We start from the raw sequence: 13516 nt of genomic DNA, 5'->3' as shown, positions 1-13516 counted from the left end.
ATGACTTAGTTTCTCATTGTTATGACTTAGTTTCTCATTATTATGACTTAGTTTCTCATTGTTATGACTTAGTTTCTCATTATTATGACTTAGTTTCTCATTGTTATGACTTAGTTTCTCATTATTATGACTTAGTTTTTCATTATTATGACTTAGTTTCTCATTGTTATGACTTAGTTTCTCATTATTATGACTTAGTTTTTCATTATTATGACTTAGTTTCTCATTGTTATGACTTAGTTTCTCATTATTATGACTTAGTTTTTCATTATTATGACTTAGTTTCTCATTGTTATGACTTAGTTTCTCATTATTATGACTTAGTTTCTCGTTATTATGACTTAGTTTCTCATTATTATGACTTAGTTTCTCATTATTATGACTTAGTTTCTCATTATTATGACTTAGTTTCTCATTATTATGACTTAGTTTCTCATAATAATGACTTAGTTTCTCATTATTATGACTTAGTTTCTCGAAATAATGACCTAGTTTCTCATTATTATGACTTAGTTTCTCGAAATAATGACCTAGTTTCTCATTATTATGACTTAGTTTCTCGAAATAATGACCTAGTTTCTCATTATTATGACTTAGTTTCTCATAATAATGACTTAGTTTCTCATTATTATGACTTACAGAATTATATTTTTTTATTTAGTGGCGGAAACGGGCTTCCATACTTTTCAGATCAAGCCGTTTGTAGCATTTTTCTTTAAATGTTAATGAGCTCTGCTGTCCCCGCCCCTCTCTTCCAAGCTGCTCTCAGAGAGACCGTTTACTTTAGCCGCATCGTGAAACTTGCTAATTAGCACATTACTAGGAAAGGCGATTTGCAAAGATTTATTACAAAACATACTCACTTCTGTAGATGAGGCTGGATCATGAATGACGCGCGAACATAGACGCATTTATGTAGATCGGGGGCGCATTCCCTTCAGAAACAATGTAATCCACTGCGAGTTCAGCGGCTCAGATTTCGGGAGTAATTGACGACTGCTATGCTCAAAATTACATCCAACAACAGAACACCTCAATCGCTTAGGAGTCATTCTTGTCTACATCTGCTCCGGCGGTGAAACAATGGCGGACTGATGACAGTCACTCAGGGCGGGTCTAAGGTAAGATGCCAGTCCAGTCTGCGCTGAAACGCTACTGTCAATCAAACTATCGTGGGAGGGGTCTGTCTGTGTGATGTCACACAGAACGGCATCTGAGATCGGCTCGATTTGAGAAAGGGGAAAACATTTAACCAGATTAAAAAAAAAAACACTGGGTGGGTTTTTATCATTATAGGGTGGTTGTGTACACACACTGCCAACACACATTTCTGTTCAAACAACTTGTAAAAGTGCATGTAGCATCCTATGACCCTATAGTGGATTAAGGGATCTAAAATGCGGTCATGCAGGCATTAATATGTGCTTTATAAGTACTAATAAACAGACAATATGGTAGTAATATGCATGCTAATAAGCAACTAATTAATAGCTAAAAGTGTTACCATTTTGTCTTTAAAATAAATCTTGTAAATAGGATTTTTAAGGATGAGAATTTATTTGCAACAATGAATGTAATGATTCCAGACCCCACTCGGACTCTAGTACTAGTAGTTGTTCAAGGGATAAACAATCTTACATTTTGGATTCAAATTACACCAATCTACATTTTTATCTAACTGGCTTAACTAATGGAAAAAAATACATATAATATCAGCAGAATAGAATTGGGACTGTTTAATAGCCACTGACAATAATAATAATAATAAATCAAATTCTGAAACAAGAAAATGACAAAAAAAAACAGGACAGAAATGTGCTTGTGGTCCCTTTGGGAAGGGACTGAGTTGCATTCTCTTTAGTAACCTTTAAAGCTACAAAAAAAAACTTTGTAATTAGCTCATACAATTGTTTCACCCTACAAGAATTAATAGTGCATGAATATAAAATGAGGAGCTCAGGTGACGGGTACTAATAGTTTAACTGCCTGCAATTGATTATGTAGACTCTGGTGAAACTAGCTGTGAAATGGCCATTTTGAAGATGTTGCACAAGGGAAATGATTCATTAATAAATAAGTGAAGTGAAAAAAGACTGACTATTATTGTTTTTACTAATGCAAGATTCTGCAGAATTTGACCCCTTCTCAAACATACTTCATTTTCAACGATATGAAACCCCCCCCCCACCCCACCCCACAATGCAATAGTTTTATTTGTGCATGCTTTCATGATATTACCAATAAGACCAAAACAATTTTCAGCATGTTTATTTATTTATTTTTATTTTATGTATTTATTTACTTTTTTGAGAATCATATATTAAGAATAAAAAGTAACAATTTGATTTGCAACCTACATCCTCAATTTCAGGAAGATACAAGAGCTTAAAGGAATATATCACACAAATGAAAATTCTGTTATAATTTACTCACCCTCATGTCTTTCCAAACCTGTATGACTTTCCTCCTTCTGTGTAACACAAAAGGAGTTATTTTACCTAATGTGCAAGCTGCTCTTTTCCATAAAATAAAAACAGATGTCGATTTACATTGGTGAGCTCCGAAAAGCACCATAAAAATAGCCCACATGAGGTTATATTTCAAGACTTCTAAAGTCATACTTTAGCTTTGTGTGAGGAAGAGATTGATATTGCAGCTATTTCTTGAAAATCATCCACCCATTGTAGCTCTTAAAGTCAAACCTGATGAGACACGTCTTGAGGCACCACTTTCGATTGCAGTTTGATTTTAAAGAGCCACAATGAAATGTGTCTGTTTAAAATCACATTTTCATTAAGATGTTATTGTGATGTATTGCCTTTAGCAATAATAAATCTCTGTACTCCACAGTACAAAGAAAATGAAACGGAGGTGAGTAAATGAAGACAGAATTTTCATTTTTGTGATATACTGACTGAATCGTTATTTAGTCATGAACAACACAAAATATGTAGAAATGCCGTGCCAATGCAAGTTTCGACTTGTGGTAAATGTCTTTCGAAATAACTGTAATTATTTGGAAACAAGCGTTGGATCCTTGAAGCTGAAGTCACAGACGAGGGAGAGGTGATCTGAAGGGTAGTTATAGGAAGGAAGCCTATTGGGTCCGATTTGTTCGACTGTAGGAAGGTCCAGAACCGCATTAACATCAAACGCTCTGTGCGAATACCACACGTAATCCAGCGTGTGGCAGCTCTCGCCACTGGGCCGGATCTTCCAGGTTGTGTAAGGTGGCTCGGTTTTCCCGTCTGTACTTAAAAGCTTATACGCACTGTCCAATCCCAGACTGGATGTTGCGAAATTCCTATAGACGTCTTCTGATGGCTCGGCATTAAAATCGCCACATACTATCAATGGAACGTTGGTATCTGCTTTTTCTTCTGTCTTGATTCTATGTGCAACGCTTCGTAGGTTTCGTAGCAGATCCAAACCCTGAGCGCTGCGTAGGACCTCCCAACCACTCCGCGCTTTCAGATGCGTTACCGTGACGCAAAACGCCCGTCCGGTTGCTTGGCAGCGTAGAGCAGCGATGATTGCCACCTGATTGGTCTTCAACATCATGGCGGACAGACGTAGGTGTGTTGTGTTTAGTAACTGGAAGCGTTTGGGATTGAAGAACAAAGCACAGCCATCTGGGCCATTGTTGTTTTCCACATCCAGGCATGGAGACCACGGTTTGGGGCAGAAACTGCTCTGGTAGCCCAAACTTGCCAGAATGGGCTGAAACATGTCAAAGTAGTGATCAACTTCCTGTAGGCAAATGATGTCAGGTCTGTAGGTTAGGATCTCCTGCAGGATCAAATACTTCCTTTCAGCCCAGTTCAGAGCATCCATGGGGCACTGCACAAAACTGTCCATGCCTTCACCTAATGCTGCAACAGGACAGAAGGAAGTTGGAAAAAAATATAATGTTAATCCAAACTGAAGAAATTCCAAACATTTAGAACTGGCTTAGAACTTGCTTTGTTTCTTGTGGCAGTGTTATTTTAATATCATTGAGATGTTCTTACAGTTTTTATTAATATTCTTGAATTAGTTTTATTACTGAATTATTTAATTATTTTGATATTTTCAGTTTTCATTCAATTTTGTTGTTTTTATAATAATAATAATAATAATAAAAGTAAAAATTATAATTATTTTGGCAATTCGATTACTGATCAATACTGATCTGATAAACTGATCAAAAGTAACAGTAGAGACTTTTACATTGTTCCCCCCCCCAAAAAAAAATCAAATGATAAAAAATTCTAATAAATGCTGCTCTTTTGAACTTTCTATTCATCAAAGAACCATGAAAGTATCACAGTTTCCACAAAAATATTAAGCAGCACAACTGTTTTTTGTTTTTGAATATTAGAATGATTTCTGAAGGATCATGTGACACTGAAGATTGGAGTAATGATGCTGAAAGTTCAGCTTTGCCAACTCAGGAATAAATTACATTTTAAAATATATGAAAATATAAAAACTGCAATATTTCACAATGTTACTATTTTTACTGTATTTTTGATCAAATAAATGCAGTCTTGTTAAGAGCATAAGAGACTTCTCCAAAAGTCTTACAGACCCCAAACTTTTGAATAGTAGTGTATATCATTTAAAACTTTAGTCGTATGTCCTTCATTGTCATTTCTTTATGAAGATGAAGGTTTATACCTTGTGCCAGTACATTCCACTGCATAACTCTGATCGTCTGCCTGGCGTCTCCATGCCCAGTCTGAACGAAAGCTCTCTGCAGCTGGGCTGGCCGCTTTCTCAGAACCTCTCTACATTCTTGCAACAGCTCCAAAGGGTCCGCCGGGTCTTGATCCAGATCCAGATCGTTAACCGGACTGTATGTGGAGTCACACCGGTGTGGGAGAGGAGGTCTGCTGATGGTCTTAACCAGGGCACTGTGGAGACTGCTAGTGCTGCTGCCCATGGAACATACTGAGAGAAACAAGAGTTGTCACACAAGGATCTTTCCTAATTTTTAATTCTCTTTAGAGGAAAAAAAAAAGAAAAAAAGAACAACTTCTGGTCGCGTTGCTGCAAATAGCTGTCAGTCTGAACACACTTTACATTCTATCCTGTATCTTCTTCAGATACTAACACATGGTTAAATCATTTATATTGAGAGCAGCAAGTAGGACCGGCCAGACACGAGTTGTTAAAGACATGTCGCACCCAGAGCTGAGAGGAGTTAATAATAATATTAACTATAGATAATAGATAAATAGATAATAGCTCCATTGATAACACAGTCTCAGCAGGAATGTGAAATAACGAATTACAAATACTAACATTACTGTAATTAGGTATTTTTTGTTCAATCAGAAATTGTACTTGTTTTGAGTGGTTTCAAAATTGTGTACTTTTACTTGAGTACATTTTAAGTGATGTATCTGTACTTTTACTCCGCTGTTTTCCCTCCGTTTGTAGTCCTTACATGCTTGCTTTAATTAAAAAAAAATTTCCATTAAAGGTGACATATCATGAAAATCTGACATTTCCAGGTTTTAATTGCTATAATCAGGTCCCCGGTGCATCTACCATTTAAGGAAATATGAAAAAGATTAACCCAGTAACTTTGTTTTGGGAAGCCTTTTTCGGCAAGCGTCTGAGAAAACAAGCGCGTCTGATTACACTCCCTTGGTGACGTGGCAAAGGGATCTCGTTATAATATCACCGCACCTTAATCTGTAAATGTAATACACCCACAGCGCCATCATTGTGTTTTTGCAAGTGACAACGGTGTACCAGCTCTAATGCCATGGCGAAAGTTTGAGCAAAACATTCTAACTGTTCTGCCTTTGGCTGCACAGACGAGCACAGAACACTAACATTACTTAAGTCCCAGCCTCAGAGGAGACAAGAGAGCAGAGGATTTATTGATTTATTTACTGTATATTGCTGCTGCCACACAGTTCTAAAATAAACCTGCGATTTATTTCCCAGCAGTTTACCTTCACAGACATAACCAACTGTTTTTAAGGTAAACTTGTGTGTGAATGAGAACTTAGTTTAGTACTCGCTGTGTGGTGGCCGCTTTCTGTCCCGTGTGCTTTCGGATATGTGCGCTTAGAAAACGTATATCAGAAGTGTAAACTCATGTGGTTTAAAACGCATGATTTCAGAGCGATAAACATGATAATCAGAACCAAAACAGATGTTTTTAGCAGGTGTGCAGCTCTATTCTGGAAAAGGGGGCGGGGAGGAGCAGCTAATTTACATTTAAAGAGACAGGCCCGAAAAACAGCATGTTTCTGCTTCCACTCAAAATAGGCATTTTCAAAATGATATAATAAATTATCTGTGGAGAATTTTGAGCTGAAACTTCACAGACACATTCTGGGGACACCAGAGACTTATATTATATATTGTAAAAAGGGGCATAATATGTCTCCTTTAACGTGATTGGATAGAGAAAGTAATCGGTTTTGTGACTCATCCAATTGCGCATAGAACAATTTTACCGCAAACTGCTGTTAATCATGGCTGCTGGAAGTGCATTCTTCAAGCATCAACTCAGTCGAGTTATCAGCATCTCCCTCTAACTTGTAACACTCCAAAGAGAAAGGAAAAATTGAAATCGCATCATATGACAACTTTAAGGTAAATTTCGGATTTCTGCTTACTAAATGATCTGTATATGCTTGCCTACTGACATGGCATGAAATTTGGTGTGAGGTTGCGGGTATTGTGTACAATGTTAATAACTCCAGCAAGTGTCATGTTCATAATCAACTCCCATTGACTTCAGTAGAGAGACGCGCGATCTGCAATGCCACGTCTCTCCCTCGCGTGCATCCTGCAGCAGTCACTTGGAGAAGTTGGCAGCTTGTTGACTCCTGATGAGTTTAAGCATGCGATGTGCGTAGTGAAAAAGTGTGTTGGGATCACTCTAAAACACTTGGAAATAGTGTACTGAAATTGGAGGATCAGATTCAGTATGCACCTTATTGATGACCCGTGGCGTTAATATACTGCATCTGTGTCAGTTTCAATTGTATAAAATCCGCCTTCATTTAGCAAGTGCAAATTTTTTTTCAAGTTTCCCCAGAAATACATCCCTATTTGATTAAATTTTTTCCCCCTTACAAATTGTTTAATCAGCATAACAATTTGAGTGAATGTGTAAAAGGTAGTGGATGATGCCCTCCTTCTAGAACAATGTGCATTTATGTTTAACATAAATTATCATGTTTATGATTCTCATTTCTTATTAAAAAAACACTAAAACTGCCACCGTTTAGGATAGAAATTGGCTCTTTTTAACCCATCTCATGGTGTGTGATGCTGAATCCTCGTGTGAGTTTCTAATGGTTTTTGCATTCTTTGCACTGTTCTAAACATTAATATTTTATGTGCAACAATAGCATGATCTGGTTCAGTGGCCTGATTTTAAATCTATTTTTTCAAACTTTACGGTTTAAATGGTGATGAGTGTACTGAGAATAACTCTTTCATCAAATGTTTTAATAGTTTTTCCATGTTGTTTTGATGTAATTTAAAGAGTTGGCAGTCAAAATTAAAACTGCTGGATGATATATATTCTTCATTCTTCAAAAGTGTTATAAATAAGAGATGGTGTCATCTGTTTAATGGTGAATGTCTCTAACATTGTGGCTTGGCATCCAGGAAGCTGGGCAAGGTTACAACATAAGCGGTTTATACATTCACAATAACCTGTAGCAAGTTCCGTCACAAATTTGATGTTACTAAACCAGCACATGATCATGATATGCATCATAACACAACATCGATAATATTAAAATATCTAACAAAAAAAGTACAATGGTTAAATCTACTGTACACTAACTTTCAAAAGTTTGAGGTCAGTAAGATAAAAAAAAGAAAAATAAATTAATACTTTTATTCAGCAAGGAGACACTAAAATGATTGAAAAGTAACAGTAAAGACATTTATAAAGTTACAAACGATTAATATTAGGAATATAAAATCGATTAATCGCGATTAATCACAACCAAAATAAAAGTTTGTTTACATAATATATGTGTACTGTATATATTTTTGTGTATGACATACATGTATATATTTAAGAAATATTTCTTAAATATAGACATGTATGTATTAATCGCAATTAATCCCACCCAACATTAAAGTTTTTAAATATACTTTTATATTGCAATAATTTCACATTCAATCTTCAAATTAAAGTAAAAACAACATAAAGGCAGTATATTTTTAATATTTGTTTAATAGCATCTTTTTTTTAAGACTGAAGGGAAGTATCACAGATACCAATATTACTGATGTCTGTATGTCTCTATTCTTTCCCCCTAATATTTAACCGTTGACTATAGCCAGTCAACATTATAGTATAATTGAGAGCTATCAATTTTAACATTTATTAAACTTAAAAAAATAACAACTTCTAATTTATGTGAACTTACAATAATCTTAACACATAAACCCATTATAATAAATGTCATATTTAGCTACCTGTGCCCTTCAGCAAGTAGGAATTATACAGAAATTGAATAAAGTTATCAAACTCTAAATTAAATATAGTCATATAGATGAATCCTTAAAGCTACAAAAGTGATTGATTTCCTCTTTTTTTCCTTTGTTCTTTTATTAACAGACATCACAGCAGCTGGGTCATTAGGTGTTTTGGCTGCTTTAAGAAAAGTCTCCCATTTGATGTGGTCATAAAGACGTTCTGTGTCTAAATAAATGCAATTCTTGTCAAGAAAAAAAGAGACAGAAGCAGCAGTAGTGAGTGGGGTAGCCAACCCTAGCTCCGCCCCTGCGTTAATTGCATTAAATATAATTAATATTTATACATTTTCTGTTCATCAAAGAGTCCTAAAAAAACTGCATCAAAACTTCCACAAAAATATTAAGCAGCACAACTGGTTTCAACATTGATAATTATAATCATCTTATTTCTGAATAATTTAGTGAAACTGAAGACTGGACTAAGAAATGACTGCTGACAATTCAGCTTTGCCACCACAAGAATAATTTAACATATATTAAAAGTGAAAACAGTTCTTTTAAATTGTAATACTATTTCATAATATTACTATTTTACTGTATTTTTGATCAAATAAATGCAGCCTTGGTGAGTGCCGCTTCTTTCACAAACATAAAAAAAAAATCTTACTGACTCTATTCTGGGGATTCTGGCTCCCATGGAAAACTAGAAAAAATATATAAAAATACATGTTCAAATTGTGATTTACAGGCCTGCAAAAGCCATGGAAATTTATAAAATATTTAAAAGTCACAGAAATTATTTAGTGAATAAACATTTTTGTAGTTGCACAGCTAGAAAGGCTAGAATTGTTTTCTGATATAATCTATAAGCAATCTATAAGTAATTACAAATAATAACTTCATTATGGAAATTTCTTTGGTCGAAAGGTGCAGTACCATTCACCATGGAAATACCATGGTATATGAATATGGTCCTATGCATTCAGTATATCACAGTATCATAACACTGCAATTTGACACCATCACTCTACCACTGGCAAAGTACATTTTTGGAAAGGAATGTAAGGGAATATCATATCTATCAGGACAATATTGTGCTAATATACCTTAGTGTCACTCAACATGAAGTTTGAGGTCATGGTTAAAAGTCACAGATCAAAAATAGCTTCATCCACACAAACAGAACGAGGGGAAGTATGCAACACTATTATTATAGATGCAGGATTAGATCAACTTGATTCTACTGAAGGGTTAACATGGCACTGTAAGAAAAAGATCCTCCGCATATGGGCATGTTGTAATAAATGAAGACATCAGCTCTTATCTCATTCTAGCTTCATTCATGAGATTAATCAGATCTCCTGCAGTTTGACTCCTAATTAATCTGCTTATCTGTACCATAAAAGATGCTGTTTACTTGCAAGTGACAGCTGAAGGGGTCATGGAAAATTATATAAAATAAGATATGAGATTTGTGTTTCAGGGTACATAAAGTGCCCGTTTATACTTGACCAATTAATGCATGTTTACTGATTTCATAACTATCTGACCATGAAAAGGCTATGGATGCATCTAAATATGCACACTCCCCTACTATATAGTAAGTGAAAAACAGTATGGGAAAAAAGCAGTATGTCAGAGTTCACAGTATTTATAAAACAGTAGGTGAAAAGTACCCGGATGACCTACTAATTCCGGCAAGATTCTGGCAAGTGCACATCTGATTGACACTTTACTATCCCATGAGTCCACAAGAGAGGAGTTGTGAATAGCAGTGTAGCGACAATGACAAATGTAGTACATCCATATTACATTCATACTACACACATTCATAACATACTTTTTAACAGTCGTGAAGTGTAGATGGAATGTGTCAACTCAATTGGATAACAAGTTAATACACTCATAAGTTGTTCTGATAGTTAACATCCATTCACACCAAGGACGATAACTATAACTATAACAATAACTGTAAATAATATAAAGTTTTAATACACATACTAATTCTACGAGAATAGGGAAGTTCACACCACTATAACGAAAATTATAGTGGGGGGGGGGGGCAGTTGAGTTAGGGGGGGTGCCCGAAGCATGAATCTGTATTCAGAAAACGATTGCTAACGGTTGCCTGTTACATTACAGTACATAAAATTTCACTTACCACATAAACAGAGAAAGGAGAGATGACTGAGGACGATGGCGAATGAGTTGCAGATCCTCAGCACCACTGACAAACATCTAATCTTGTAAAATGTGTTGTAAGTGCTGCCACTCCATGGTATAAACAGAATACGTGCGATCGCGAATCTCGAAAGTGAAAGTGAAACTAAAAAGCGATCATGCATTCAAAAGCAGTTTCAATGCCAGGCATAATAGTGGCTCCTTGATGCCCCCAATCTATATACAGTATAATTACCCAATGATATAACTGCGAGAGAAATTATTAAAATATGTATTTTCCTCCCATCGCAAATTTATTCCTTTTAGGCGTTCCGTATTACATGTCATTTTCTTTCCGAACACGGTATTGGGATGCGCCGGATTGCGGGGTGTGTGTGGGGGAGAATCACGATGTTAGCTCAACATCGTGATGTATATCAGCCATCGGCGATAGATGATGGCATCGTCTATCGGCCCAACCCTAGTAATGACAGAACAAGGGTAACTTTAATGTCCTTAGTCAACTTACTCTGGAGTGTTCACAGACCTGCTTTCACTGTTCCAATATGGTGGAAGGACGGCTTATGTATAGTGGCCAATAGAAACAGACACTAATGAGGCACCTAAGTATATTTATCATTTTTGATGTAGAAAGGCCTTTAGTGTAACAAATAGTCCTGGCCCTCTGGCCCTAACCCAGCGTTCTGTAAAATACATTATTTTATGTTCTGCAGAAGAAAGTAAATCAAACAGGGGTGGGTAGGGTTGCCAACTGTCCCATATTAGCCGGGACGTCCCGTATATTGGGCCTAATTGATTTGTCCCGTACTATTTGTCCCGTTTATTGACTGCTATGCTGATCAGGACACTTGAAAATGATCACCACACCTTGTCATCATGCAGTTACAGCCCCCTCACACGCATGATCAGTATGCGTTAAGTAAATCACAAATTGTGAACATAACAGTTCGAGGAAGGCTTAAGACAAAGTGGAATCCTCTGATGGCTGGTTGCTTCCGAATTCACAGCGAGTGGGACTCGCACTAACGCCAGTTACCGTCACCGTCAGTGCGTTTTGTTTTCAGCAAATCCGTTTTGGCGAATGCAAATAACGTGATTATTTTTCATGACTCCAACATCCAGCCGCGCAAGAAAACATGTAGGCTAATCTACCCGAGGGAAGACGTGATCAATAAGGGACTATTGCAATGTTAAATAGAGAAAAACATTTTACATTTAAGTAACATCTAGCATATTCTTTAAGTTTGGACCTTATTCTTGAAACACAAAATGACAAATAAAAAAAGTGTCAAGCACCAAAAGCAGCCCATATTAAATCTAATATGTTCTCTTTGATAAAAAAATTTAATAAAATAAATAATATATGCACTAAAAAATGCTGGGTTGTTTCAACCCAACTTTAGGTCAAATATGGACTAACCCAACTTTTGGTTTAAAAATGTAATGTAAAAATTTAACCCAACGGTTGGGTTAGTCCATATTTGACCCAAAGTTGGGTTGAAACAACCCCGCATTTTTTAGAGTGTATATACAGTATATATACATATATTAATTTCTACGAAAAACCTCGATTGTCTTGTATTTTCCTTTTGTGAAGTTGGAAAACCTAGGGGTGAGTTTCCCAAAAGCAAGTATGGTGGCAAATTTTGTCGTTACCAATAGAGTTCAATGGAACTTACCCCCATAGTTAGTTAACGATGCTTTTGGGAAACACACCTCAGGTTTGGAACAACATGAGGGTGAGTAAACAATGACAGAATTTTCGTTTTTGGGTGAACTATCCCTTTAGTGGTGGGATTTTTGAGCGGGGTTACATTGTTACGCCAGTATGTGGCGAAAAATGTATTATGAGCGAGTCATTGAATCATTAATACAATTGTTAAACGAATTCTGCGGAAGAGGGAAGGACACGCCATTACTGTGTTGCTCAGAGACGCTAACCGTCCATCCTGCGTTGGCTTTGTGTGGACCTGGCAATAAAATGTAAGTTACTCAGTATTATCTTCACTGAAGTGTTTTGTCAAATCAAAATTACTCAGTCCTTACCACGAGAAGATCATCTCCATGCTGATCTTTGGAACTACATCACTCTTGGTTGATATCGCGTAACGTTAACTGTCCATAATAAAATCATCGTAGGCATAGAACAACATTTTCATATCGAAGCATCACTAATTGTATCATTTAACTAGTTCTAATTAATCGTAGTAGGCTCGCATTGAAATGTGTGTGTTGTTTCTTGAACACGGTTATGTTTTTGTGAATTATTCGTTTATCAACAAGTGGAGTGAGCTGAAGGCATTCGAGTTTCTTTCTTAATCAGAGACCATCACAGGAGCTATTGGAGGACAACAGTTTCATATGAGTTGTGATTCAAGAACTTTTCCTAGGTTACGATTCATGGAGGTAGTTTGAAGAACGGTCTGATCTATAATATGCGCTGCAGCGGACCGATGAAACAGAAACACAAATGCAGAGAAGATAGAAAGGACGACAGAGCGTATACATTAAAGGTAGCCGATCTTCTCACTCACCAGGCTGGATTCAAATATGAAATATATTCCTCTTAGTCCGGTTATTGCGATCTGCCTCCTTTTGGAAACATACGTGACCTCCTCGAGCAAACGGCACAAAAACAGCTGTAAGCCAAAAGCAAGGTCATGGGACCGGTGGTTCGTGATCAACGGTGTTACACTGCGATCTGCTGGGATGAGGTGGTATTGCCAGTAGACATACAGGATTCGTCCTCAAGGGGGCGCCTGCATTCAAATCTCTGTAGGAGTTTGTGTTTTAAAGGGGTCATATGATGCGATTTCAAGTTTTCCTTTCTCTTTGGAGTGTTACAAGGTGATTGTGCATAGATAAGATCCCTGAAGTTGCAAAGACT

At 36.5% G+C, this 13516-nt stretch overlaps 1 protein-coding gene across 1 annotated transcript; it reads right to left on the bottom strand.

Annotated features, from left to right (window-relative positions):
- Nucleotides 1–2307: 2307 nt before the first annotated feature.
- On the bottom strand, nucleotides 2308–13302 carry LOC107562977 (nocturnin-like). The gene is made up of 3 exons (XM_016247737.1): nucleotides 13164–13302; nucleotides 4660–4932; nucleotides 2308–3872 (listed from the first exon to the last, which is right to left on the bottom strand). The coding sequence occupies exons 2-3, from the start codon at nucleotides 4922–4924 to the stop codon at nucleotides 3013–3015; spliced, it is 1125 nt and encodes a 374-aa protein (XP_016103223.1). The 5' UTR covers nucleotides 4925–4932; nucleotides 13164–13302; the 3' UTR covers nucleotides 2308–3012.
- Nucleotides 13303–13516: the final 214 nt, after the last annotated feature.

The sequence above is a fragment of the Sinocyclocheilus grahami genome, unplaced genomic scaffold (genome assembly GCF_001515645.1).
Source record: "Sinocyclocheilus grahami isolate Dianchi unplaced genomic scaffold, SAMN03320097.WGS_v1.1 scaffold852.1, whole genome shotgun sequence".
NCBI classification, from domain to species: domain Eukaryota; kingdom Metazoa; phylum Chordata; class Actinopteri; order Cypriniformes; family Cyprinidae; genus Sinocyclocheilus; species Sinocyclocheilus grahami.
The sequence above is the reverse complement of the archived record's forward strand: the minus strand, read 5'-3'. Positions and strand labels throughout refer to the sequence as shown.

What these genes read in the sequence shown, in the direction of transcription:
- LOC107562977 (XM_016247737.1), bottom strand. Translation starts at nt 4,924, where the DNA reads ATGGGCAGCAGCACTAGCAGTCTCCACAGTGCCCTGGTTAAGACCATC. An exon ending in GTGGAATGTACTGGCACAAG is followed by an intron (nt 3,873 to 4,659) that starts GTATAAACCTTC and finishes GTCCTGTTGCAG; the next exon opens with CATTAGGTGAAGGCATGGAC.